Below are 23,815 nucleotides of genomic sequence, written 5' to 3'. Positions count from 1 at the left end.
ATATTTTTCACACTTTCAATGTATTTTGTACATTTTTAAATTTAAATTTTGTTATGAAATTTTATAAGTAAATGAAATACTTTTTATGAAAGCATTATTTTTTTAAGTTTAATGTGAAAATTTATTGTGTTATTAAATATTTACGTCAAAAGACAAGAGATCAAGCGACGTATTTAATTAACAGATATAATGCAAAATAAATGTGATAATTTAACAATTTGAATTACTTTGTAAAAAAAAACTTAGTGGTCCTTAAACTTTTAATTCCATAAGATTTGCATTGTGGTTTAACCCTTTAATGAAGATAATCCTGCTCTCATTATTTCGTCAACCAGAAGAAGATTACTGGCGATTATCGTGCTGAAAATTAAAAATTTATCCACATAAGTTATTACAACACATACCAAATATTTAACATATATAATGAATGTCGTGTGGCTCTATGCGAGTGATAAACTTGCAAGTCATGAGTTCGATTCACACATCTCGTATACACGGATTTTTAAATTCGTAATTTTTAACAGAAATTACAGAGAAACTCTTTAAATCTACGTGACGTGTAGGGAATGATAGAACCATCCGCTCCCATTACTACTACTACTATTACTAATATGTTATAATAACAATATCTTACCAAGAATTGATGATTTGTTTCTTTACATTGTAATTGTCATAAATGCCAGCATCTGCGGGTTTTAAAGCTTCCCCTGTAGATAGATCTAATCCTACTGGTTCTCCTAAAGCGGTGCTTTCCTCGAATAATTTGACAATTGTATCCTGCGGATCGAATCCACTATTAATAGCTAAAATCAAAAGAGTAAAGATTAATCCCAACATTATTGACAGTATTGATAAAATTAGAGATTAATAAATACTGCGTTTACCGAGAGTCTTCGGAATGATAAGTAAAGCCTCAGCGTAGGCCTGTACTCCCAAACGTTGCTTTCCTTTCACTTGCTCTTTATATTGTTGAAGGGCTTGACTAGTTGCAACCTCAAAGGCTCCAGCTCCGGGAACGACTGCATGATCATCGATAGCATTTTTTATAGCCCTAAGTCCATCACGCACAGCATCTTTGAGTTGTTCCAATGTAAATTTATTAGGTCCCTAGAATATCAATATATTAGTATATTGGAATATTTGTACCAGAATTTGATGAGGTGAGCCTAATCTAATAAAACTTACAGGTTTTATTTAAAAAAAAATTGAAAAATTAATTTTCTTGTGTAGATTTTTTAAAGTGAGTCAATGAAATTCATCAGGTTTTATTGTGTTAGACCTATTTAAAAAAACCTATCTATAAAAATCCACTTAACGAAATAATTTTTTTTCAATCTTTTAGAAAATTAAAAAAAATTGTTCAAATATTAATTATAGTTAAAAACTCTATTTTCTTTAGCAAATTTACAAAAAAAAACAACTATATAAACATTTTGAGACCTTATACATGATGGAATATTCATTTTTTGTGAAAAAATGAATAAAAAATGATCAGATCAAAAGACTTCATCTTTGGTCAATTTGGAATGCTCTTTATATAGATATATACACGGCTATTATATTAATTAATAAATTAAATTAGTAGGCTCTCTCTGATGCAAAGGTTCTTGCTAATTTTTTGCAGTTTTTTTTATTACAATAAAAAATGGTTTGAAGAAAATGTGTAAAAAAAAGTGAAATGGCTTATAGAGTGAAAATATGAGAATGGGATGAAAAGAAGTTAAAAAAGTAATGACAGATTACGTAAGATGAATGTTAGATTAGATTTTTACACCGAGGTATGTTATAACAAGAGAATTGGATAAATTAAGGATAGGATGGAAAACTGGAGCTAGAAGATACAAGAATAGAATTAAAATAGAAAAGGCAAGAAAAATAGTCAAAGGATGTTAGTATAAAGAAAAACAATATGAGTGGAAAGATGAATACAGAAAAGAAAAAGAGCAGTATTATAATAGGAACAGATGGGATAGAGGCAATTAAAATAAGACAGATTAAGATAAGAAGGAAAGGATTTAGAATTGAAGTTAATAAGTACAGATAAGAGAGATATAAAGATAGTGAAAAGATATAATGAGATATAGGAAGATAGGAATAAAAGATAGGGGACCCAGGTATCTGAGAAAAGAAAATATTGAGAATACAAGTAGAGGGAAGGAAGTGAGAACACTGATCAAATTAAGGAAACTTGGCGGGCCAATATTGATTAGAAAAGAGGCAACAGATGTATGTATTTTGTGCAAAAGGAAAAGATTGTTTAGAACACTATATCAAAAATGACTATTCGCACTCAACGAAAGAAAATAAAACTGGAAATGATATTAATACCGAATGCACGCGATCAGCATTCCTTATTTTAACTATATCTCGAAAACAAAGAATTAATTGAAATAAGACAAATGCATGTTAAAGATAAAAGTTGATACTTTCGCATGGTATCAACAAAAATTGGAAAAAAAAAATTTATGCCGGTACTACAACGTCCTAAACATTCTAGAAATCGTCGTTTTTTTGTCATTTTTCTCAAAATTATGACGTAATAGCAAACTCTGGTTGCCGGATTTGTTTCCAGCAACTAAAAGTTTAACGAAAAAACTTTCTTCAGGTCTAAAAAAAAATGTTGAACTGTGTAATCATTTATGTTACCTTCAATAAAATGGTTACAGAATTTGGTTTTTTACACTCCTCTATAAAAGTATACTTGGTTTCTCCCTGAAAAATAAAATAAAAATTAAAAAAAGTTGTATTTTCCAATTATGTGATAATTCCCATTTTATTAAATAAAATAGAGAAATTTACCAGAACATGTTCATACACGAGGCCAGCCCAGCCCAAATGTTCTTCTTTCAGATCATCCACAGAATTCATGGCTACGCCACCACACGCGAGTGCTAAACGTTCCATGTTTCTGCGCTTGGCTCTACGCAAAGCAATAATGTTCTCCTTTGCGAACATATCGAGAGATGACGGATCAATTCCTTTTTGATTTATCACGACAAACGACTTGTCCGTTCCGTCGCACAACTTCTTCTTCAATTCGATAATCTTTTTCACGCGATTATCGATAAACACACGTTCGGCAGCCACTAACTTTTCGCGTTCTTCTGCCGATTTGTAAAAGAATCCACTGTTCACCTGAGACATTAAAATCCTTAGAATTACATCTTTAATATTATTATCAATGTTTGCCATTATTTATACAAAATTCTAGATGAAAAAATAGCTTTATCTAGAATATCTAAATTATATTAGAATGTATATTATCGCCATTTTTATTTTAAATAAAAAAGAAGTGTTATATATTTCAAATTACTTAAATTAATGTGAAACAATGAGTATGAAATCCTTAACTTCAATTTTCAAGTTACCATTTATCCTATAGAATTTTTTAAAATAATAGCAGATTTTACAGATAAAAAAATAGTGCAATGTAAAAATGGCCTTGAAACTATAAGCGGCTCAAAAATTTTTACAAAGAACTTTGTTAGTCATTAGAATGTGAATTATATATTCTCTCTATATTTTTCAACTTTGATTTTGCATAAATATTGATCCTAGTGAAAAGAACATTTTTTGTTAGACTGAAAATTTTTGAAAAACTCTTTAAGAAATAAAAATTCATAAATAAAAATAAAAATATATTGTTTTTAATCTTAAATTGTTTTGCTCTATATTAATATTATCTTAAAATACCTAAGTAAAAAAAACATTTTTGAAATTTAGATAAACATTATCTTTTATCTAGATAAATTAAAAATCATCTTTATCTTGTCAAATAGATAAATTTACATGTAATTTCTTATCTTTATCTAGATTATTTTAAATTACTTAAGCACTAAATTGTTTATTACATTATATTAAATTTTTTATATAGGATTAAAGATGTATGAAAAGTATAAAAAGTGTAACAGAGATATAGAAAAGTTTTATGAAAAGGCAGAAATAAAATAAAGAATAGGTAACGCGAGAGAGGCGAAGGTATGGATGAATGTGGTAATATTTTTATGTAAATAAAGTCTCCTTGGCGATCTTTTTTTGTAACGCTGAAGGAAATACTACTATTAAACTTCTTATATCATCTAGCATTAGTACATACCTCACTTTTCTCATATTCCAGACTCACATTACAGATCAGTATATATGCGTTCTCTAATCTTTTTGGCATATCTGGATGTCTAGATCCATGATCAGTGACTATACCACGAATCAGACTAGTATCATCTGCCGTTCTATGCTGCATTTCCATTAATTCAATCATGTGCAAATCGATTTCTTTGTCCTGCTGCTTAATAGCTAGTACAGCATCCACGCAAATCTCTGTCAGTTTGTCGGCCACAGTATGATGAACCTTTGTTCTGAGGGAGGTCCTTGCAATGTCCAACAAGTTTTGCTTAACAGACTCAATTGGAATTTTCATCGAGTCCAAGATTTCTAATGCTTTAGCACGAGCCAGGTCAAAACCATCCGTGAGCATTCTGGGATGCAGTCCTTCCGCTATATACAAATCAGCTTGCTTCAGAAGTTCACCAATGACCAGTACGGTACTAGTTGTGCCGTCACCAGTCATATCATCCTGAGCAGTAGATGCTCTCGCTATTAGGGATGCTGTAGGATGTTGGATTTGCATTTCGTGAAGAAGCACATTGCCATCCTTAGTAATTTTTATATCTCCGGCTCCAGACACCAGCCTGGAAATTCAAATTCAAAATTAGCAACATTTATAAACACATAATCAAGTATTAAATTAAAATTATCGATTAATGTATCCTTCATGTAAAAATTACACAAAGTGTAGAAATATTAAAAAAAAAAAAAAAATGATTCATATATGAAATAGAATCCTATGTTAATTATTTAAAATACAGGTCTCACTACAAATATTGATGAAAATATATTCAGATGCATTTTGATACGAAGCGACAGAATTTGATAAAAAAAGATACACACTTTGCAAAGCAAATCATTAAGCATTAAAGGTGAATTTTTTTATGAAAATTACTTAGATCGATGAAATGCAACAAGGATGAGCGATGAAGGCAATTTTAGTTTTAAATAAAAAATTGCGACGTGGTTAACATCTATGTGGTTAATCAGAGTTAAAATTGAGTTTAGGTTTAAGTTAGATTATATCCTTCGGCCCCCTCACAGATAGAAACCCTCACGCATGTACTTTGTAAAATTACAAATTTGCACGATTTATTAAATACTCCAATTCGTTTCGCGAGGACAAATGCGTCTTTTTTCTGCTAAATTCTGTTGCTTCGTATCAAAAGGCACATATCTTAATCAATATTTTCGATGAAGTCTGTATTCTAAATGATTACTAAGCCTACATTGAGAAGTGACACATGTAAAACGTCAACGCTTCTCCTCGCCGGCAATTCGTAAGTCATTTCCTAATAAGGAGAATAATGCGGCATCGAGATATCACGCCGTTCCACGGGTTTCTGATGGCTGAAATTGCTGGAGGCCCTCGCAGTGCATTCGAAATCAAAAGGTTTCGAGACATTTTTGAAATATATACGCGGGGAGTCAACATGAGCTGAGGAGCCTCGTTGAAACGGCGAAATTATCGCAGCACGTGAACGTGCGGATACATACATCTTCATGGTTCCCTTGGGCCCCAAGTTGGTTCTCATCACATCCTGAATTCCCTTCGCGGCGGAGATGTTCACCGCCAATGCTTGCGCCGCCCGGGCGAACTCGGCCTTCGGATTCAACAGACTAATCGCCGCCATCCTCACAAATTACTTTCGTTTCCTTGTATCTGCGGGATACCACGCTTAGCACACCAACGTCTTCACTGGTCTTCACGAGGTGTGAACTGTCCGCGGAAGCGCAAGACCGTTTTTTAAACACGCGATAGACGCAAGACGAGCTTGTCCATCGCAAACTTGTGGATTCGACATTAATAATCTGCCATGTGATTAACTTGCCAATGGCCGCGTTCAGCAAACTCAACAGTTGAGTGAGCGCTCGCTGTTATTGGTGTATTCTTCTAAATCTGAAAGTCTGATTGAATGATCTAAAAGAATATCTCAACATGTTGAATCTGCTGAACGCAGCCATTTTTCTAGATCGTCCAATCAGACCTTTAGACCAATAAGAGCGAGGGCTCACTCAACTATGGAGTCGGCAAAATGCGCAAAATGCTATTAGTCCGGGAGGTAATGACACAAATTTTTGACCAATATCGACAAAGCTGATTTTCATTTGTACAGTTGTTTTCGTGTTACAAATGAATAAAATGACCGTCAGCCCACGATCCCGCGAAACGGGGAGCTTCCAGTGTCTCTTAAAATAGTTTTTTTATTATAACAACTAAAGTATTGAAGTTAGATAAAATATGTTTATAATCTTTATTGTAGAGCTTATCACGAGCTTCATTGTTTGTTTGACCCTTTTTTTTGTAAAATGAATATTTTTGGAAATAATTAAAAAAAACTTTTTCTCTAAGTATATCTCGAAAACTGTACGAGAACGCCAATTAATTTATAAGGAAAAGTTGTTTAGTATCCTTGCCTCTATAACATGTGTCAAGGTCAACATGATTGGAACCGAGTCCTCTATACTGCATAATTACCCTATTTTTTTCACATATTAGTATGAATGACTGATGCACGACGTTCCGCAGTTGCTGCGGCTGACGGTATTCTTTCGACATTTCATGTTGTCAATAGTAAATACAAGAATTTTCAGCTTTGTCGATATTAACTTTTCGTTAATATACTTTTTTTTTACATTGTTGAGACACTGTGGAAGCCCCCCTGTTTCGCGGGATTGTGGGCTGGCGGTCATTTTATTCATTTGTAATACAAAACAACTGTATAAATGAAAATCAACTTTGTCGATATTAGTCGAAAATTTGTGTCTACCTCCCAGACTATATCTACATTGGTGTATCCTTTAACTGCGACTACAGTTGCTTTTTCTATTGAATGCAGCCATAACAGAGGGCGAGTTTTTTAAATTCATCGATTGATCAATCGCATTATGCGCAAATACAACTTTGTTCTGTAAAAATTGCATTTGCCCATTATGCAATTGATCAATCGATGAATTAAAAAATGCGCTCAAAAGAGGCGTGGAAATGGAGGCGGAAAAATATGAAAATTAAGAGATAAACACCCTCAATTTATCACAAAATTGATAACCGTAGGTAAATCAAAAAGATCATGTAAACACAAAATCAATTTATTCTATAAGAGAAAAGAAAATGTTTATAATAAAAGATAGTAATATAATGTAAGGGGTATTAACATTTATAAAAACAAATATTGGATAATCATTAAATGTTTGATTGGAAATAAATGCATTGTAGATACATAGTTACTATTGAACAGAACGCTTGTAATGTAATTATGTAATCGTTAAAAATACAGACGGTCGTTAGAATTCACTCGGAATTATGTATAGTCTTTTCTAAAAAATAAAAACATTCTGATTAATCAACAATGAGCGCATTTAAAGTAGCAAAGCAGATAGCTAATTCTAATTAGTAACTAAACATAGTAATATCAGAAAATGAATATTTTTATATGTCAATAGAAATATGCCATTATTATCTAATACATAATTTGGTAGCACAAAAATTACAATTTATGTGCATCCAACGATGTACGAACTATTATTTGTTCGCGCAGCATTTGCTCAGCAAACAACGTAGCTGCTTTACTAAACTTGACGCACTCAAAGACAGTTAAAGTATAATTGTAATTATTTAACAATAGTAAATAAAAAAGAATATATATACACAAAATTTGTTTATAACATCCCTTGTTTCATAAAAATTTAAAGTGGCAAACTCGAAATTTTGCTATTAAAAGAGATTGTGATTAACTCCATCGTTACCAATAAAAATAAGTGTTACAAATAAAATTACAGGACTAGAAAATGGAAACAATGTGCGGATGTGCGTGTTACAAGTATTTTTTGTTAGCCTTTTAGAAAAATATGTGTAGTGTACTAAACTCCTGTATGGGCAGCAATAGAAAATTTAACTCTTTATTACCTGTGTCTTCATCAAAGATCATTTGAATTTTTGCTCGATAACAATATTTATTATAATAATATTAACATACTAATATTAACTGTAATTAGTATTATTATAGATAGAAATATTTATTATTTATACATAATAAATTTAATTTCTTATAGACTTTAGCAGATGCTGCCCAGATAGGAATCAAGAATTTCGCACGAGACCTATCAAACTTTCTTATGGCACTACATGTTATCGACATACAGCTGAAAATCTAATATTAAACATTTTCGATAAACGACATCTTTAAAAAAATATGTTTTGAAGTATTTTCCAGTAACATTTTCATATCCTTATACCATAATACAGTGAAACTTTCGTGCAAAGTATATACTCCATTGTTTTCTCACAAATAATAAATAAATATTCTTAGAATATTATTAAGATACCTGATCCGATGCTGAAATCACATTAAATTATGACTACAGAGTGAGAGATCAGGGATTCACGACTTATTTACGATGTGTTTGATAAATATATTAAAACGTCAGATTACCTTCTTTCCCCTTTCCCTTCCCCATGTAAGTGTGATTCCTCATGTGTCTATTAGTCAAATATAAAATATTGTTGGTATTTTTTCTTCTAATTTCTAACTTCTCATTTTATTCTTTAACAGTTCTGTACTTTTAATAACGGAGAAAAGATGGAGTTATCTCCTTCATTACTTGATATTTCTAAAATAGGCGCGTTATTTTCCATTATTTCGCAATCAATCGAGTTTGCACTTTCGTTAACCTTATTTTCTTCCTCACTCTGTAAAACGCTATCATCTTTGCTTAAGGAATCATCTTTTGTATCGTTTTCATCGATCTCTGATGCCACATTCATTTCACTAGTTTTAATTTCTGCAGTTACATCTTTTGTTGCTTCTTTCTCATCAACGGGCGCAGCAGCTATTTTCTTCTGTTTTTCTTTCGCTTCAACTTTTCCATTTGTCGTTGCATTCGCTTTCCCCGCATTTCTCTTCTTTTGTTTAGGCTCTACTGTGTGTTCTTCACCATTTTCTTTAACATTCAATTCAGGCGCCGTTTCCTCTTCTGCCTGAGCTTCATTGGCCTTTCCTGCTGCGACATTAAGTCTTGATTTAGGAGCAACTTTTCTTACATTTCCCTTTTTTACAGGTTTTACATTTTTTGTTTTTGAATTATCTTCTTCTGCATTTTGTTCCTCATCATTCTCTTTTTCGACTTCTGCTTCCTCTGGCAATGGTTTAGCAATTTCTTTTACCAGATTCTTCTTGGATCTTCCCTTGGAGGTCATGGCAGCTAAAAATAACAGAAAGTTGTATACATAATAATATTCTGCACACAATAGAGGAATCTTAGATAGTAGGAATAGAAATTAGAGTTTTAGAATCAGTTTCCTTAATAAATATAGATAAAAAATGTTCTATTTTGTACAACATATTTATGTTTTACATGTTATTAATATTCATTGTGCATTACATTCAATATTCATTAAACAAACTAAAATTTTAATTCTTATCTCTAATATCTAATACTCTTTCACTGTATGCAGGATGTAACAGATTAAGATTGTTTACAATATTTTAAATGTATTACAATAAATGTTGCAAAATTGAAGTATAAAAAATTAAACCACAAAGTCTCTTCAGTCTAACAGTTAAAAAAAAATCATTTATCTATAACCCCAAGGAGAGTACGAGAGTCATATTAAGACTTTGAACTTTAATTTTCTGATCCTATGGACATTTCACACAAGTTTTACACAGTGTTACACTTAGATAACATAAAATTATCTAAATTAAAATAAATTATATATAAATGTATCTTAAATAAGCTAAAGATAAATTAATTTATATAGAAAAAAATAAATTGTATACAATTTTATCTAGAAAATTTTTAGATATTGCTATTGAATAAAACAATTTAGAATTTGAAAACAATATATTCATATTTTTATTTCTAAATATTTATTTCTTAGAAGTTTTTCAAATAATTTTATCTGATGAAAAATATTCTTTGGATTTGAATCAATATCAGCAAATAAAGATCAAAGTTAAAAAAAAAATGGAAGAAATGTATAACTCACATTATATAATAACTGACAAAATTCCTTCTAAACATTTTCGAATTTACAGTTTTGGAGCAATTTTTATATTGCATTACTACTGTGCAATCTGGGATGCATACACTGCCAGTACTAAAATCTATAGTTGTAGCATTCTAGATTTTCAATACCGGCAGTGAATTTTATAACCCATGTTGTTTACTTCGAAAAATTCTTCTGTTAGAATAAATAATAACTTGAAGGCTAAAGCTAATATTTTGAATTATACTGAAGACCTGAATCTCGTAAATTACTTTGAGAAATTTCATTGGAATGTCGTTGAAATTTATTAGAACTCTTAAATAAGATTTCTCCCATTGCTGCTTTTTGCCAATATCCACAATTGATGAGAATATTCCTGTAAATCTGGTGAAATGGAAATTTCAAGAGAAACTCACGTGTATCAGTTTCCACTTTTTTTGCTCTGGTGCGAGATTGTTTGCTAGCCTCAGCCACCTTTGCTTCGTTCTCTTCCTCCTCCTCGTCCTTGGCGACCTGAGCTTCCCGAATAACTTTCGCGTCTGGTGCGTTCTTGCGTTTCCTGGGCGCTGCTCTCACAGGAGGCTGTACCGGTGCGTCTGCACCTTCTTCTACCGCTTTCGCCCGACGAGTCGTCCTCTTTGTAGGGCCTTCGTCGACGACGTTCTTCTCGGGATCGCCATTTTCGACCGTGGTCTTCTGCTTCCTGGCAACCGGCACCTTGGCCTTCGGCTTCACCATAGTTGCCTTCATTCCCGCCTTTTCCGTCGCCTTCCCACCGCGAGTCTTCTTCTCGACTACTTCCTCTGCCGCATCGTCCTTCATAGCTGCATTCTCCGATTCCTTTTTGGTTTGCCTCTTAGGCCTGCTCTTCGCGTCATTTTTTGCGTCAGCGACGGCACTCTTCGGCTTGGCGCGTGACTTTTTCGGCGGACTCGCCGGCTCGCTAACTGCCTCGTTCTCCCGCTTGGCCGCCTTCGCTTGTCGGCTCCTGATCTGCCTCGGTTCGTCCGCGGCCGCTGGCTCCACGGCCGCTGGTTCCGCAGCTGCGGGTTTAGCGACGGCCGTCTTCCTCTTCTTCGGCGGTGTCACGTTGCCGTCGGCGGAGGCGACTACGACACTCTCCGTCGCTGGCTGCTTTGCCTGCCTGCGTCGTGCCATTTGCCTCCAACCAACTCTGCCGGCTTGCCGCTGTCGCTAACCGTTGCCGTTCCTCTGAGATTGCTGCAGCAGCCGTGCACTCGCTGGAATACACGACACCACACGAGAGATGACGAGAGATAACCAGAGATAACGAGAGACTACGAGAGACTATACTGTCGCCGAACAGGCCAAGCCGGCCAAGGTAGAATTGGTCACGAGGAACACGAGCTGTCCTTGTTCCACTCACCGCGAAAATCGAGCGCGCGCGCCGATCCGGCCGGCTTCTCGTACTTCCGCGTCTCTTCTCCCAAAAGGTTCTTCTCTGCCGCGGCACGGCGGCAATATACGTTGACAAACGGCCAGCGCAACCGCACCCTACGACACGAATAACTACACTAATATAAATTCTCTGGCAATCGAAACTCGGATCTTGCGGATTGATAACCGTCACCGATAACCGCCGTTTTGCAGAATCACGAGGACCTCCTCCTCCTCCTTTTCTATTGGACGTCTTCCGCACGTCTCTCCGCGGACTTCGTGCGTTCAGAAATGTACTGGCGGCACCGATTCTGCATAGTTTGCGTTGTGTACGCCGTGGATTTTCGGCACCACTTCTAAGTGCCACAGATTCTCGCTATCATCACACAACGCACATTTCGCAATACGTCCTTCAATAGACCTAGCTTAGCTAGCTTCCTCTCTTTCTTTCTCCCCTTTCCTAGAGATATCTGATTTCAGTTGCTGGGCAAATCGTTCAACTTGAAAGTCACGTGCACGATTATTCGTGAATTCGATTTCGAGAGCCAATGCGAGAGAACGGCGAGGGGTTCTTCGACGGGCGCGAAAATGAGACGGAAAGATTTAAAAAGACGTCCTCGACTGTCCTGGACTGTCCTCGACGTGATGGGCGATCTTGTTTTTAAATGCGTCACGTGGCTTTTGAAAGTTTAGACGCGCGCCAGGACAAGATGGCCACTTCGCGTTTGTTCGTATTTTGCGATGAGCGTGGTTGACCAATTGGAAATCGTTGGACGAATTGGAGTTGACTAAACTTTATTTAACTCAATCGGAGTTTATTAAATTATTTATTAAATGTATATCATTCTTAAATTTGCTTTTGTCTTTGTAAATTACTTTTTTTTCTTAGGATGTTTTACCAACTCACTAAATGTAAATTACCGACTGCAGAACTTAAAATTGATCGTATTATTTTTTATTTTTTATCTTAATACTCATATATATCTTATATTTACATTTAAGAAATATGTATCGTATTAAATATTTTGTCTTAAGATGTCATCAACCAATCAGAGAGCCGTATTGGCATTTTATTTTAAGACATTACTCAAAACGAAGGGCGAGTTTTTTAATTCATTGATTGATCAATCACATTATGCGCAAATGCAACTTCGTCCTGTAAAAGGTGCATTTGTGCATAATGCAATTAATCGATGAATTAAAAAACTCACCTTGAAATAAGATTCGACCGGCTATGCGAATTAGCAAATCTACCTTAGATGTAACCTATGGCCAAATTGTACAACATAACCTAGAAATCATCTGTCATCTTTAGAGGAATTTAATTTTTCACTTAGTTGTGAAATGTCATGAAATTTATTTACGTTATTTATGTAATTGCGCATACATCTTGAATTTCTCTCCATCAAATAATTCTCGTAATTATTGATTATTAAATAAATAAATTGGTCTCAGTAAATCCGATCTAATGATATTTTGTTTTTCAGGAAGAAAAACATTGATTATATCAACACGTTATTTATTGGTACTTATTCTTTAATGAATCTGCCGAGACATCTTAATCATCGTACACAAAAGAAATTAATAAGAATACAAGAAAAGTCTTTGGAAATGAAATAATTTAGTTGTGTTAGCAACTTTCAAAAAAAAATTTGTACAGGACCATATCTATACTCAGTCACACCAAATGTGCAACTTTTAACAATAGTTGAAGTAGATAACACTCCAACAATGAATATGACAAAGAAGATAAACGTCAACTTTTCATCTCTAGTAGGCCTGAAAGCAGAGCTGTTGAGAAAGCAAGCTGAAGTAAATGAGGCCAAGTTGAAGACCGAGTCTATTAATGTGCCACTAAGTAAGAAAAAGAGCAAGAAGATTGTTACAAATGATGCAGACAAAAATGCCAAGAGATCAGTGGACTCTGAGGACATTGTAGCTCACAAAAAGTCAAAATTAATGTTGGAAGCCAAAGCAAGATTGTATGAAAGATTAAAGAAATCAAAAAATAATAATGATAAATTTCTTGTTGATTTTGAAAACAAATTGGATGAACCTGACGAAGAATTTGCAGATGAAACAATCAATGAAGAATATCCTTTAGAGCCAGAGGAAAATTGGGTGGAATATCAGGATTGTTTTGGCCGTACGAGGAAATGTTTGCGAGAGGATCTGCCATACATGCAAAAGAAAGATGATTTGATAAAAGAAGAAATAATGAAAAAACATATTGGTGAAGAAAAAGAAGAAAATAGAGAACAGTACCCTATTCAAGAAAAAGAACCTGAGATAGAAGTCATGAGAAGAAAATGGGAGGAACAAACACGAAAGCTCGCGGACAAAGTTGATATACATTATCAAGACATATTATTTGATGAAGCACGAACACACGGTGTTGGTTATTATACGTTTTCTCAAGACGAGGATGAGAGAATAAAGCAGCAAGAAAATCTGACAAATTTGAGGAAAGAGACTGAGAGGAAACAGAGAGAAATGAAGGAGATCAAGGAACTGAAAGAGAAAATGGAGCAAAATAGATTGAAGGCAGCGAGAATCAGACAGCGAATCAGAGCAGGCTTGCCAGCAGAACCTACGGAGGAGGAGTTAGCTCAAGAAGTCAAGTCAATTAATTCGACTGATAATATTAATATCTCTGAGAAAGATCAGTCTGTTGAAAAGGACAAAGAAAAGTCAAACGAAGAAAGTAATCGTGCGTCAGCAAACATTAATGAATCTACTCAGGAAAAAGAGACTAGCGACGAAGATAAGATAAAAGCCTTTGGGGAACTTCTAGGCAAGAAGAATCATTGGCATGTAATGTCGCAAGAAGAATGGATAGAGAAATGTAGAGCGCAAAGAATTAACAAATTTGGGCCAGTTTATGATAATTTTACACGTACTGAATTTGATAACAGCTCTCAAAGCATTGATGAGCAGTTGATTCATACAGAAAATAAAGAAATGAATTACACAGATACTCGTGACTTCCAAAAATCTACTCAAGAATCTAATAGCAATTTACAGAATCGTGAGGATAACAATTCTGTTGACGAGATAGTTTCCATCGCAAAAGATCCCGATAGCGATATCCAAATTGATAAAAATATTTTACCAGAACATAATGAAGCTAATGAGTCTCATGAATTAACTAAATGTACAACAGGGCCAACATTAACTCCTGCTGTGACTTTACCCAATCTACCTCAGAGACAAGCGACTATTTCATACCCATTATCTCATCTATCCAGTAATTATTCACGAAATATATATGGCAACCCTGAGATATATACGCCTGAACAGCAAGAACAGATGGATGCCATGAACATTCCTCTCCCTGGTGAAAACGATGATCTATCTTCAAGTTCCAGCAGCTCCATTTCTATGAGCAAGCAAGAATCAATACCACGAAGTATAAATGAAGACAACATTATGGCTGGTCTCAAATATTTGAGAGAAAAATTTGAAGCAAGTCATAGTAAATGGACATAATAATTATTAGTATTATACTGAATGTAATTTTATTGTATATAAGTAGTAATTTAACATAATTTTATGGAAAAATAAACGCATAAGTCTTCTCAGTTCATAACATTTGTTATATCTTATTTCAAAATAACAAATTAAACATAGTATTTTATATTAGTCCTTAGGTCCTTCATTTTGATCTCTTTTGACTAGGCTATGTCATCTATTTCCATCTGTGATTCGTGCATGCAACTAGCATTGTTATCTATAAATAATACCATTATTATGAAAAAAAACTATTGCTTGAACACTATGCATTGAGTATATATCAAAAAAAGATTAATGTAAATTAAATTGTTGAATACGATTAAAAAAAAAGTATAATTAAAAAGTAGGATAAAAAATTACCAGAATGATCACGTATTGAAATAGGCTGATGACAATTAGGACATCCTGAACCACCATTCTTTGTATAATTTTCGAAACAATAAACGTGTGTAGTAGCATCACATTTCTTACATCTTTTACCCTGCAAGAGGATGAAATCAATCAAGTTATAAAATGAGATACATGCCTTTTATACTCGCAGAGACATTACATAAAAAAGTTCCTGCTTGCATAAAGTACAAATTTGAAGACTGTCGTCATAAGTGTCTTTAAAATATTGTAGCAGCTCAGCTATGCTTCTTACTCCCATATAGTATTTACCATCCTGAAAAATATATGCCTTTATAATACAATCTATAAAAAGCATATATCAAAATAATGTAATAAAAATTTGGCACCTTTGAGGATAACCATTTTTTGTTGACCATTTTCAGTAAAAATTGTTCGGCATCAGTTTTAGACAGTTTTATATGTAATGTTGAACATAAATTAAGACAAAATGTACTTGACACACAACCATTGTTCGTAACAATTTCAGAATATACATTACGTAAGAGAGCTAACTCAGCCTGTGAGAATTCAGACTGGAAGCTGAAAAACAATAAATAGTAATGTTAGTAAAAGCATATGATAGCTGTAGATTTTTTTACATTTTAGGATTGAACTTTTAATGTTTTATTTTCTCTTATTTTTCAATATAAAAAGAAAAAAATGAGAGAAGTTGAACCATGCAAGAAATTCAGTCTTTTAGAATGTGGAAAAAGAATACCTTGTTACATGAATTGATGAATATTTATAAATGAATATTTATAATTTAAAAATTAAGATGCTTCAATCTGTTTAAAAATGATCTAGAATAGTATTTAAAGCAAAACCAATAGTGTATTTAAAATTTCAAACTAATTGATCACATAATTTCTGAGAAAATAAAAGTTCGAGTTTTACACATGATAAATGCATTGATATATTGATTATGTTACTTTTTAAAATGTTTTGATATACATAAAAATAATATGAATAAGAGCAAACCTTATTGCATATGTTTGCAAAAATTCAATTTGATTCATTATGTAATTTTTTCATGTATAAATACAAAAAATATAATAAAAGTATGAATTAAAGAAATATAAGCAATTTAGCAGAAAATTTAGCATCACTGTTGAAAGAATTATTAAAAAATTGTTACAAAGATATTAATTAAAAACTAAGCTATTGCAAGATTTCAGATGTAAGTAAACGTATTATGAGGTAACACTACCAATAAACATTGAAACATTGTAGATTAGCTAAGTGTAGTTATATCTGGCAAAATTAAGAATATGCATATAAAGTATATAAAATCTTATTAACTGTTGTAAAAATATTTCATAAATTTAATTTTATATAATTAAAATCAATAGTGATTTCATGGAATCCAATTACATTTTAGAATTTCTAAAAATTGTTTTTAATAATATAAATGAGATTGTATCACTCATACATTCTTAATAAATCTTTCCCTACTATCCCGAGTGTTTTGTATTTGACCAATAGTTATTTGTACAAGTTTCTTGCAAATTTGATGAATTATTAATTATATATTTTTATTATTTTCTGAAGTAAAGTTTCAATATTTGTTTTAGAAAACTGAAAGTATGTTTGTAAATTTGTTGTGATTTTTTTTTTAACCATTTTAAATAGATGAAAGGAACAGATTCGAGATACTTAGAATGATAGGGATAAGACACTGTTTTAAGCATGATATCGCAGGAGTTAAGTAGATATTTACCGGGCGGTTTTGTCTTCTACCGTGTTTGCAAAGACCCAATACAACTGACCGGTAACTTCGCAATTTACGCATTTTATGGTCATGTCTAATGGTCGTAATTTTGCGTTTATCTCATTTAATACTTTCGCCGTATTATTATGATCTGAAAGTCGATAATTCAAAATTCAATTTATTTCGTCATGAGGTGTATTTATATCGTGCAAAAATCTTCTGCATTGTTTATCTCGTCGAACTTACGTACCGAATAACCTGATAACTAATTCTTGTCCAGTACCTTCATGTAAAGCGCCTTCGTGCATAATAGCTTGCAAAACAGTTTTGTGTTCATTGCCGTAAACCATACTTCGATCAACTTGTTCAACGAATAAAACAAATTATAATCAATGCGGTCGGTTAATGACAATTGTGACACGACAAACAAAATAAACAGACGTGATTAGAAACAACGAAGCGGCATATTTCCACGCGTGCGCAGTGGCACGTGAAGCGTTAAGGTTAATTTACAATGTGCTCTCATCTGGGATGCGTCCAGATGTTTATCTTTGTTGTTTACCGAATGTTAAACAAGAATAGAATGATGCTAGGTGCACCTAGACGTTCATTCTAAACGCAGCCCTGCTTCGAGGTTTTACTTTTTGTTTATTGCCTTTTTTTGTATCTTCGTGCACTATTTTATCGAAATTGACGAGATAAACGTTATCAAACTCCAAAAAAGATAAGGAAGATGTAACAAGAAACATGATTGTTAACAAAATAGTTAAAGATTTCACTTTAATCACTGCGTTCAGAAATATATTACACGAATACCGCCGCGGCGTTATATACCATTTTAACTTTGTTTAACATTCGGTGAAAATAATGTACATGAAATGTTATTCGAGTTTCCGAATGCAATCTGTGTCATCAATTATGAGTTTTTTTCAATTAATTAAAAAAGGAATGCTTTTCGTGTCTATAAAAATTCGTAATACATTTGAAATAAACTTTCAGATTATACATATATACATACACACACACACGCACACGCACACATGTATGTATATACATATATAGTACTCTCTCTCTCTCTCGCTCTCTCTTTCTCTCTCTCTCTCTCTCTCTCTCTATATATATATATATATATATATACAGGGTGATTCAGAATAACCCGTTGTCTTTCAAGGAACGTATTCCTGGTCGAATTCTAAGACGATTTTTCCTTTGCCAAAAATTTGTCAGACACTTAGATTTTGAAATATTAGCCGATTAAGTTAGCGTATCACGGGTCGAATACAGATGGTACGCAGGAGCGGCGCACTCACCGTTACGCGCGGGTGTGTCGTGAGGTGCCTGTTGCGCTCAGCTGATATAACACACAAGTCTTTCTCTCCTCTCACTCTCTCTCTCTCTCTCTCTCTTTTGTAGATTTCGTGCAATTCTTTGTTCGATTCTTCGACTCTACAAAGAATTTCCTGGCTCTTCTCTTATTAAAATCATTAAAATTAAGAAGAAAATTAATTACATTTTTAAGTTAAAGCTAGCATTGTGATGTGACAGAGAGAGAAAGAGAGAGAGGGGGGAGAAAGACTTGTGTGTTGTATCAGCTGAGCGCAACAGGCACCTCACGACACACCCGCACGTAACGGTGAGTGCGCCGCCCCTGCGTACCATCTGTATTCGACCCGTGATACGCTAACTTAATCGGCTAATATTTCAAAATTTAAGCGTCTGACAAATTTTTGGCAAAGGAAACATCGTCTTAGAATTCGACTAGGAATACGTTCCTTGAAAGACAACGGGTTATTCTGAATCACCCTGTATATATATACAGGGTTGGGCAGAGGAACCTGACACATTTTAATAATCACTTGCGCGGCCGCTATTAATCGGAAGAGGTTGAAACTCCGGGAGAATAAACTAGACACTTGAAGGTTTTTTTTGTTTATTTACCAAAAATTATATCGGCTAAATGATGGCCGTTACAAGCAATACAATTTTCGAGGCGTTTTTTGAAATTATCATACACTTTTTTCAACATCGCTGGCTTTATTTCTGCAATTTCTCTCCGAATATTGGCTCTCAGCTGGTCCAAGGTTCGAGGTTTGTTAGCGTAGACACGTTGCTTCAAATAGCCCCATAAAAAGAAGTCGCACACTGAGAGATCGGGCGAACGTGGTGGCCATGGAAACTCAGTGTTGCGAGACAGCAAACGGGTGCCGAATTCTTCGCGTAGGAAATCCAACGTCTTTTTCGCCGTATGGCACGTGGCGTCATCTTGTTGGAAGAAGGTGCGATAAAACTTGCGTTTCTTCTTCAACTCCGGTATTAAGAACGTTTTTAACATCTCCAGATAGCGCTCCGTGTTGATCGTTCCTTGAAAGAAGTAAGGCCCCACTATTCCCCACTCTGCAACTCCACACCAAACAGTCACGCATTCGGAATGTAACGGCTCTTCGACTATCTGCTGAGGGTTCTCCGTAGCATAATAACGACAGTTTTGTTTGTTTACTGTCTTGTTCAAATAAAAATGAGCTTCGTCGCTAATCATTAAAAACTTACGGTCAATTTCTTCGTTGTCCAACAACTCCTTCATTTTTTCTGCGAATCTTAATCGAGCTGCATAGTCGGTATATTTCAATTCCTGGGTTATGAGAATTTTGTAAGGATGAAAATTTATCGCTTTCAACATTCTGCTAAACGATCGACGAGACATTCCGAGAGCTTGAGCATGTTTACCGGCAGAACGGCGTGGACTTCGTTGCAAAGAGGTGCGAACGCGTGTCTCATTTTCAGGGGTTCTTACCGTTCTTGGTTGCCCTGGAGGCTTTTGTTTCGTGGCTGTGGCTGTTTGTCGGAAGTTTTTGACCCACAGATTCACAGAATTACGAGAGGGAATCGGATCTCGTGGACGAAGAGAATATTCAATACGAAAATCGCGAATTGCTTGAACGTAGGACTGAGTTATGAAAAAACGCTCGCAAACGAACGCGCGTTGTTGCGGCGGCCACTTCTCCATACTGGAACTGTACTGATATGTAAACATAGAGTTGGTATAAAGAGAGTTGCGACAATGTATGTACCTAATGCTGAATGGCTCCGCCATTAAGGGGGAAATTCCGGTTAGTTATCAGTTAGGTTAGGTAGATTAAATAGAGCTGTACACACCGAGTGCCTTGGACTGTCGTTTTATCTTTGTTGTTCACTGAATGCTAAACAAGGATAAAATGATACTCGGAAGAACTTGGTGTGTATTCCCGAACGCAGCCTAATCATCTTTGGTTGAAGAGTGTGTTTACGTGTGTCAGTTGATACAAACTCTTTTGCAACCTTTTTGCAAACTCTAGAAAGAATATTAATTCTGAAAAGATTATTAATTACACAAGTGTAATTTTTGTCAATATTTTTTTAAAGTCAAGAAGTTAACTATTTCTTAATAAATAATAAAAATAATGACATACAAATATAATCTCAAATTGTTTTAAAAATTTATTTATTTTTTTATTTCTTATTGTTAACATTATATTTATTATTCCAATATTATTGTCATTTTATATGTAGACTAATGAATAATATTAAAGAAAATATGTTAAATAGTCTTTCTGTACACATTGTTTAGTGAGATGGTACATTGTGCAGCAAAAGGATGTCAAAACACTTTAATGTAATAATTATTTTTTTATTAACATATAATTTTTCTTTTAAACATTTTTTTTTTATATAACAATTTACGAGAAATTTAAGATGATTGAGTTAAGTATTTGATCCTGGTATATTTATAAAACTAATTTTTTCTTAGCATAATCTTTCTGCTGCATAAAATAAAAATCTCCTTAAAATAATCTTTTTAAATTATATAATTCTAATTGTAAGTCGTAGAACTCAAAATGTAAAAAACTTATATATATTTAAAAAAAGTAATAATTATTTAAAGTTAAAATTTTATTTCATTGTTATTGAGAGCTTTCCAGCAACAAAACATAGTCAGACACTGTGTGACAGTATTACACAATATCAGCTCGTAAAACACTGCTTCTATCAAAGCTAGATGTATTCGACCTCTCATGAATAAATAATATCGATCATTTGACATGGTTTTCAAAATTGTGCAGAAATTAAGGTTAAGAATGTTCACTGTATACGAAAAAACGGCTCTGTATGATTGTATCAAAAGAAAGCATTGAATTGTATATACATTGTGTTACACAGTATTGCTTGCTCATATTTTGAAATTGGCGCTATGTAGCTATATATTTTCCCCCTTAATGGCGATTTCCGGGTAATTGTCGCAACTCTCTTTATACCAACTCTATGTAAACATAAACCTTCAACCATCTATTTTTCGCTCCCGGAGTTACAGCGCCCTCTTTTCACTTGGAGGGGAATAACGATTTTTTAAAATGTGTCAGGTTTTTCTGCCCAACCCTGTATATCCCAGATAGCACAAAATATTTATAAAATATTTACTAAATATTTATAATATTTATTTTAATATATTATAAACATTTATCAAAACATTTAATAAATGTTTTTATGGCCGTAGATTGGACTGATCATAAATATTTATCATAAATATTTTAAAAATATTTATGATTTATGATAATTATTTGAAAATGTTCAAAATATCCGCATAAATATTATATTACACCACATAATCCCAATGAGTAAAACAATATTTCTATATTTTCAAAAACAATTTTCGCAAAAAAATTCCATTCTTAGGAATTTTTTTCGGAAATTCCGAAGCGGTCACCCATCCAAATCGCGACTAATATTTTAGAAAATATTTTAACAATATTTTTGATAAAGATTTTTATAATCTTTTTTCGTCATATATATAAAATATGTATAAAATATTTCTATAATATTTATAAAAAATATTTATGGTATATATTTATTAATATTTATCATAAATATTGTGTGCTATCTGGGATATATATATATATATATATATATATATATATATATATATATAGCACTCTAATAAAATTTCAATAGAACTCTATTACTATTCAATTTATATTATACTTTCTAAAATCGAAAATGGGATAGTTTGGGATTATTTTGGAATAATCTAAATAAAATTCAATAAATAAGAATATAAATATATTTTGCGACAAAAACGTTTCAATAAAAAATATATTTTGTATTATAAATCAAATTAATAGTACAATACTAATTGTAACAAATTTCTCCGTATTGTCATATTTTTTAATGCAGTATTATATTTTAATTTACATTTCTTAGTTAGTGAACAATAATAAATAATTCTTTTAAGAAAATTATAAACAAAAATATATATATATATAGAATTAATTGCGTTTCTCTTATGTAGTATCAATTTAATTTAGTTACTAATTTTTTAAAAATATTACAAATGTAATGTAGGATTTTTAGTATACTTTTAGAACAGAATTAAATGGGACGGAAAAAAATTTATTTTGTAATTCAAGAGTCAAAAAAGAACTTTTTGGAATTCTCTATGCTGAGTTTCCAAGGAACACGCTCAACAAACAAAAATGAATTGAAATGGATAGAAATGGATTTATTTTGACATTTTTGAAGTCGCGCTTCATTCAAATTCAAAATAAGGTTTTTTAATTTGTCAATTATTGATTAATCGCATTATGCGCAAATACACTTTTTATAAAAGAAAGTTGTATCTGCGCATAATGCGATTGATCTATTGACGAATTAAAAAACTTGTCCATATAATAATGAATGACTCATTTTGTATTTTAATTCATTTGAGTCCACTTGAATCTAAAAATACTCGGAGACTACACCTTGCAGAGAAAAATTTTTTTGAGTAAAAAAAAAAGATTGTTTGAATCAATGAAATTTGTGCATTTTGCTATACGGTTAAAGAAAAGTTTGTTTGATTTGAAGAAAATTTTTGATTGTTTCCCCTCCTTTTATTAGAATTAAAAAAATAGTTTGAATGTGCAACGCAAAAATCTTTTTTTAAATAAAAGAAATAAATATTTTTAAAACCAGGACAACTAATTTATTTTTTCCATTTCTATCAGTACTTTATTTTTTTAATTAAAAAATTATTTGTTTAAATTAAACAAATAATTTGAACAAATAATTAATTTACTTCAAAACAGGCTAATAACATCATCATTTTTTGAAATCAAATAAATTTTTATTTTCCTCAAAAGTATTTCCACTTCAACTTTAAAAAAACCGAGTTAAAGAAACAATTTTATCTCAATTTAAACGTAATCTTTTTCTGGATAAAAAGTGCCAATTTGAATAAATTAAAATAAATTGCAATTTTCAATTAATTTGAATTTTTAGTTTAATTTGCTGAGCATTGCAATGTTCGTCACTTTGACGTCAAGATGATTTTATTTAACGTCACATAACGTCAGATGGAATCAAATGACGTCATTTTGACTGCAATATGTTCCTTGGATCGTTTTAGCAAAAAAGAATATAAAAAGTAGCGAATCGTTACTTTATAAGTATGTATAATGGTGACGGACTATTTCTTAGAATTTATATAGTAAATAATTATTAACCGTATAACGGTAATTATATACTTTCTCGACTCAGTAATGAGTTATTTTTAAAAAATAACCTCGAACCCTGGCAAAAAGCAAGAAACAAAAAGCAATTGCTTCTTTATTAATAAAGCTAGCATAATTGTAAATTAATATAGCCTTTATCGCCATGAAGCTGCATGTATACGGAAACATTCGTTTCGCATCTAATAATGATTA

At 32.7% G+C, this 23,815-nt stretch overlaps 5 protein-coding genes across 6 annotated transcripts; 1 reads left to right on the top strand and 4 right to left on the bottom strand.

Annotated features, from left to right (window-relative positions):
- Positions 1-97: 97 nt before the first annotated feature.
- On the bottom strand, positions 98-5,845 carry LOC105202463 (T-complex protein 1 subunit zeta). The gene is made up of 7 exons (XM_011171007.3): positions 5,602-5,845; positions 4,097-4,688; positions 2,800-3,135; positions 2,647-2,712; positions 885-1,107; positions 635-803; positions 98-360 (listed from the first exon to the last, which is right to left on the bottom strand). The coding sequence occupies exons 1-7, from the start codon at positions 5,736-5,738 to the stop codon at positions 288-290; spliced, it is 1,596 nt and encodes a 531-aa protein (XP_011169309.1). The 5' UTR covers positions 5,739-5,845; the 3' UTR covers positions 98-287.
- Positions 5,846-7,311: 1,466 nt separating this feature from the next.
- Positions 7,312-12,120, bottom strand: LOC105202462 (ABC transporter F family member 4). Its single transcript, XM_011171006.3, has 3 exons — positions 11,481-12,120; positions 10,510-11,334; positions 7,312-9,306 (listed from the first exon to the last, which is right to left on the bottom strand). The coding sequence occupies exons 2-3, from the start codon at positions 11,249-11,251 to the stop codon at positions 8,651-8,653; spliced, it is 1,398 nt and encodes a 465-aa protein (XP_011169308.1). The 5' UTR covers positions 11,252-11,334; positions 11,481-12,120; the 3' UTR covers positions 7,312-8,650.
- Positions 12,121-12,730: 610 nt separating this feature from the next.
- On the top strand, positions 12,731-15,077 carry LOC105202460 (coiled-coil domain-containing protein 174). Its single transcript, XM_039454145.1, has 2 exons — positions 12,731-12,909; positions 12,979-15,077. The coding sequence occupies exon 2, from the start codon at positions 13,223-13,225 to the stop codon at positions 14,978-14,980; it is 1,758 nt and encodes a 585-aa protein (XP_039310079.1). The 5' UTR covers positions 12,731-12,909; positions 12,979-13,222; the 3' UTR covers positions 14,981-15,077.
- LOC105202461 (non-structural maintenance of chromosomes element 1 homolog) lies at positions 14,988-17,587 on the bottom strand. Its single transcript, XM_011171003.3, has 6 exons — positions 17,353-17,587; positions 17,112-17,253; positions 15,742-15,934; positions 15,555-15,668; positions 15,365-15,485; positions 14,988-15,221 (listed from the first exon to the last, which is right to left on the bottom strand). The coding sequence occupies exons 1-6, from the start codon at positions 17,450-17,452 to the stop codon at positions 15,166-15,168; spliced, it is 726 nt and encodes a 241-aa protein (XP_011169305.1). The 5' UTR covers positions 17,453-17,587; the 3' UTR covers positions 14,988-15,165.
- Positions 17,588-19,015: 1,428 nt separating this feature from the next.
- On the bottom strand, positions 19,016-21,544 carry LOC105206592. 2 transcript variants are annotated; one of them, XM_039454144.1, is made up of 2 exons: positions 21,401-21,544; positions 19,016-20,125 (listed from the first exon to the last, which is right to left on the bottom strand). In XM_039454144.1, exons 1-2 carry the CDS (start codon positions 21,406-21,408, stop codon positions 19,033-19,035), a joined length of 1,101 nt encoding a protein of 366 aa, XP_039310078.1. In that variant the 5' UTR covers positions 21,409-21,544; the 3' UTR covers positions 19,016-19,032. The 2 variants fall into 2 exon arrangements, with proteins under 2 accessions (XP_039310078.1, XP_011174380.3); XM_011176078.3 differs by lacking the exon at positions 21,401-21,544 and having other exon boundaries at positions 19,016-19,496; positions 19,650-20,484.
- Positions 21,545-23,815: the final 2,271 nt, after the last annotated feature.

This window comes from Solenopsis invicta, chromosome 10 (genome assembly GCF_016802725.1).
Source record: "Solenopsis invicta isolate M01_SB chromosome 10, UNIL_Sinv_3.0, whole genome shotgun sequence".
NCBI lineage: Eukaryota > Metazoa > Arthropoda > Insecta > Hymenoptera > Formicidae > Solenopsis > Solenopsis invicta.
Note: the sequence above shows the minus strand (reverse complement) of the source record. Positions and strands in the feature narration are given on the sequence as shown.